At 61.9% G+C, this 4,619-nt stretch overlaps 1 protein-coding gene across 1 annotated transcript in view; it reads right to left on the bottom strand.

The window, feature by feature from the left end:
- ODF3L2 (outer dense fiber of sperm tails 3 like 2) overlaps positions 1–974 on the bottom strand; it is an 8,745-nt gene extending 7,771 nt beyond the window's left edge. Inside the window, exon 1 of the mRNA XM_017520156.2 lies at positions 754–974. Coding sequence (XP_017375645.1) covers positions 754–865 — 112 coding nt within the window. The 5' untranslated portion in view covers positions 866–974. The remainder of the gene's footprint in view (positions 1–753) is intronic.
- Positions 975–4,619: the final 3,645 nt, after the last annotated feature.

Raw genomic sequence — 4,619 nt, 5'->3', positions numbered from 1 at the left:
GTCACAGGTGGGGAGACTGAGGCCTGGGCCTCCCAGAGATACAGGGTCACAGGTGGGGAAACTGAGGCCCAGGCAGAGATACACTGTCACAGGTGGGGAGACTGAGGCCTGCGCCTCCCAGAGATACAGGGTCACAGGTGGGGAAACTGAGGCCCAGGCAGAGATACACTGTCACAGGTAGGGAGACTGAGGCCTGGGCCTCCCAGAGATACAGGGTCACGACGCCATGTGTTGTGGCTTCTGCAGAATCCCATTGCCACAGGGGTCAGGAGAGACCACAGAACCAGCCTCAGGCCCCGGCTTGGAGCCTGACTCCGCTGCTCATGTGGGTGAGGAAACTGAGGCCCGGCCTGTGCCCTCACCGAGGCCAGCAGCTGACATGGCTGGCAGAGCAGCCTCCGCCCCCGCGCCCCCCGCCCCACCCGAGTCGTCTAGGTGCCCGTCCCAGAGGGCCAGGCTGGGAACACGGCTGCCTCCCGCACGATCTCTGCAGCTCTGCCCACTGCTGCACCCACAGCCCCTGGCAACGGCTGGGCCCACAGAGCACTCAGCATCCGCTGACAGACACACTCGGGGCACGGAAACCCCGCGTCCACACCCATCCTGCCGGAAGGAACACTGAGGTTTGGGGAAGGGCAAGGACTTGTCAGAAACTCCTGCCTCCTGCTGGACTCCCAGAACATTCCAGAAGCCCCAGAAGTGAGGAAGTGGAGCAGGAAAGGGTCCCACCCGTCCCCCGCGGCCGGCACGCACCGTTCTCCAGGGTGGCCATCCCACAGGACTTCCTCAGGCCGGTCTTCGGAATCTGGCTCTCCGTCACGCACCGGCCCAGCCGTGGGGCATGGTCGCAGCTGAGGGTCCCCATGGTGGGCAGGCAACGTCCCTGCAGCACCCACGGGGCCCGGTGCCACCTCCCGATCCCTCAAAGCTCTGGCAGCCACAGGCCCAGGCACCGTCCCCACCTTCACAGCCTCCCACACCCTGCCACCACCACGGCCACACAGACGGCCCCTTGTCCCGCCCCAGGGAGTCGCGGGGCCCTGGCCCGAGGCGGGCTGGTCGGACGGACACCGGCCTGGAAGTGGGGCCGGGATCAAGTGTCGGCCAGGAGAGAGTCCGGTGTCAGCAGTGAGTCTCCCGGGAGCAGGTGGAGCTGGGCCGCGAGGGCCAGGGCCGGCCCCGGGGAACTAAACCCACAAACATGACACCCACAGCCTCACCGCAGGAGGTCCTGGCGGGGTCAGGGCGGCGTGGCCCCGTTTCTGCACCGGGGTGCAGCCCACAGTCAGACAGCAAGCTCACCACTCTGGGAGCTGCAGCTCTGCGCCACAAAGCATTCACTTCCTCATCCTGTCACTCATCCATCCCACGCGCACTTACTGGGGACCTACTGTGTACCTGTCTCTGTTTGGGGTGGTGAGAATGGGACAGGAACAGACAGAAAGGCAGCAGCTGGGGCCGGGCGCGGTGGCTCACGCCTGTAATCCCAGCGCTTTGGGAGGCCGAGGCGGGTGGATCAGGAGGTCAGGAGATCGAGACCATCCTGGCCAACATAGTGAAACCCCGTCTCTACTAAAATCCAAAAATGCAGCCCCGTGGTGGCGGGCGCCTGTCGTCCCAGCAACTCGAGAGGCTGAGGCAGGAGAATGGCTCGAACCCGGGCAGCGGAGGTTGCAGTGAGCTGAGATCACGCCACTGCCCTCCAGCCTGGGGACAGCGAGACCCCACCCCTCCACCCCCCACAAAAAGGAAAAGAAGCAATGTTCTCAGGGTGAGAGGGAAAATCACCAGCAGGCGTGGTCCGCGGACGCCGTCTGGGGTGTATGAGGAGGTGCTGAGTGTGAGGGAAGGCAGGGCTGGGGCCCAGGGTGCTGGTGTGGGTGCAGCCGGAGTATCAGCGCCGGCCCCGCGGAGACCGTAACGCTGAACGCGTCCCACAGCAGGCGACGGGGGCAGCGTGCGGAGCCTGTGAGCAGCGCCTTCAGCGTAAGGGGACGCCTGGACACGGGCCCCGGGCGAGGGGAGAGCCGTCCCCACGGCCTCCCAGAAGCCTGTGGCATTTAAACCACAAATGGATTTCTTTTTTTTTTTTTTGAGACGGAGTTTCGCTCTTGTTACCCAGGCTGGAGTGCAATGGTGCGATCTCGGCTCACCGCAACCTCCGCCTCCTGGGTTCAGGCAATTCTCCTGCCTCAGCCTCCTGAGTAGCCGGGATTACAGGCACACGCCACCATGCCCAGCTAATGTTTTGTATTTTTAGTAGAGACGGGGTTTCACCATGTTGACCAGGATGGTCTCGATCTCTTGACCTCGTGATCCACCCGCCTCGGCCTCCCAAAGTGCTGGGATTACAGGCTTGAGCCACCGCGCCCGGCCACAAATGGATTTCAATTCACTGTGTGCCACGAAGAGGCTCGGGAAAAAACTGCTGAATGGGATTCACGTTCCCGTGCCTCTTCCTTGTTCATTCCTGTAGCTTTGGGACCCTTTCCTCTTGCGGTTTCTTTTTTTTTTTTTTTTTTTTTGATGGAGTCTCGCTCTGGGAGACAGATATGGGTTTGACCACGTTGGCCAGGCTGGTCTCAAACTCCTGACCTCAGATAATCCGCCCGCCTCGGTCTCCCAGAGAGCTGGGATTACGGGCGTGAGCCACCGCGCCCAGCCCCGCCGGGATCTTCTTGTCTGGTCATCTCAGCGTCTCGGTGAGAGAGGTGCTGGGAACCCTCATCTGTTGTTACAGGGGGGAAACTGAGGCTCGGGGGGCAGTCACATCCATCGAGTCCCTCAGTAACTCATCAGGGGATCCGGGACTGGGATCCGGGACTTGAACCCGGGGCTCTCCGACTCAGACTGAATATCAAAGCTTCGGGCTAAGTTCTCATCCCAGCGCAGCCTTCCAAAACACTCACTGTCACCGTGTGGATGCCGGCAGCGGTCAGTTCAAAACGCCGCAGCACACAGGCCCCGCACGGCCTCGTCCCCACCTCCCCCCGCCCTCTCGTCCTGTTCCCAGGCCCTCTACTGTTCTGGTCTGGCCGTCGGGGCCTGCCGGCTCTTCCTCCAGCCCCTAAGACGGTCTCCACCTCTGCCTCTGCCTGAGCTCTCTACCTGAGACGCTTCTGCAAGCAAACCAACCTCGCCGGCGCCTTCCTGGGTCTCAAGGGCCCCCAGCCACAGGCCCTGTCACCACCGACCCTGGACACGCCGTTTGCTGGTTTCCGGAGGCAGCACAACCTCCAGAGCCACAGCGGGGATGGGGGCTGAGGAGACAGAGAGGGAAAGACCCCGACCCCCTCCTCCTGCCAGTCAATGCTGCTCATTCACCAAAACCAGCCAGAAGTGCAGGAGCCCCGGGGCTCCCAGGGCAAGGGCCTAGGAGTTCTTCCCCCTCCGGACGTGGTGTCTCACGCCTGTAATCCCAGCACTTTGGGAGGCGGAGGAGGGTAGATCCCCTGAGGTCAGGAGATGGGATTCTGCAGAAGCCACAACACATGGCGTCGTGACCCTGTATCTCTGGGAGGCCCAGGCCTCAGTCTCCCTGGTCAACATGGTGAAACCCCGTCTCTACAAAAATACAAAAATTAGCCGGGCATGATGGTGGGCGCCTGTAATCCCAGCTACTTGGGAGGCTGGGGCAGGAGAATCTCTTGAACCCGGGAGGCGGAGGTTGCCGTGAGCCAAGATCACACTACTGAGCTCCAGCCTGGGCAACAAGAGTGAAACTCTGTCTCAAAAAAAAAAAAAGTTTTCCCTCAACCCCATCCCATCTCACATCCAGGTCACCAGGCCCAGGCCACATCAGCCACTAAGGGCCAACAGCCAGAGACCTTGGTTCCAGCAGGCACTCGGCCCTGACTGACTCAGTTTCCCCTCTGTGCTATCAGCTGTGACACCTGCCTCCCCTGCAGGAACAGAACCCTCCAACCAGGTTCCAGCCAGGACCCGGCCGCACCTGCCTCATTTTACCGGGGTGGAGCCGAAGGCTAACACGGGGGAAGACAGACAGGATGGCAGGCCCGCCACGCCGACAGGCTCACCCGACCGAGCTTGCAAATGAGATGCAAATGAATTCAACACATGCAGATGAGCCCTGATTTTAATCCTGTCTGAACCACAAGAGAGACTAAATACCGACAGTGAAAAAGGGGCGGCTGGAGTGGGTGAGAGGCGGGGTGCCTGCCCCGCGCCCCCCTGCCTGGCTGCCGGCCACCACTGCCAGGCCTCGGTGTCCGGGAGGTGACGCCGTCGGCGTTCCCGAGAGTCTTGTTCTCGCCATCACTGGGAATTCAGCCGGCGTTTGGGGCCGGGCCCCGCTCAGGAAAACGGAAAGAGAAAAAAACACACAAGTTCCGGCCGGGCGCGGTGGCTCACGCCTGTCATCCCACCACTTTGGGAGGCCGAGATGGGTGGAGCACAAGGTCAGGGGTTCGAGACCAGCCTGGCCAAGGTGGTGAAACCCCGTCTGTACTAAAAATACAAAATTAGCCGGGCGCAGTGGTGGGTGCCTGTAATCCCAGCTACTCGGGAGGCTGAGGCAGGAGAATCGCTTGAACCCGGGAGGCGGAGGTTGCGGTGAGCCGAGATCACGCCATTGCACTCCAGCCTGGGCGACAGAGGGA

The sequence above is a fragment of the Cebus imitator genome, unplaced genomic scaffold (genome assembly GCF_001604975.1).
Source record: "Cebus imitator isolate Cc_AM_T3 unplaced genomic scaffold, Cebus_imitator-1.0 Scaffold805, whole genome shotgun sequence".
Classification (NCBI taxonomy): domain Eukaryota; kingdom Metazoa; phylum Chordata; class Mammalia; order Primates; family Cebidae; genus Cebus; species Cebus imitator.
Note: the sequence above shows the minus strand (reverse complement) of the source record. Positions and strands in the feature narration are given on the sequence as shown.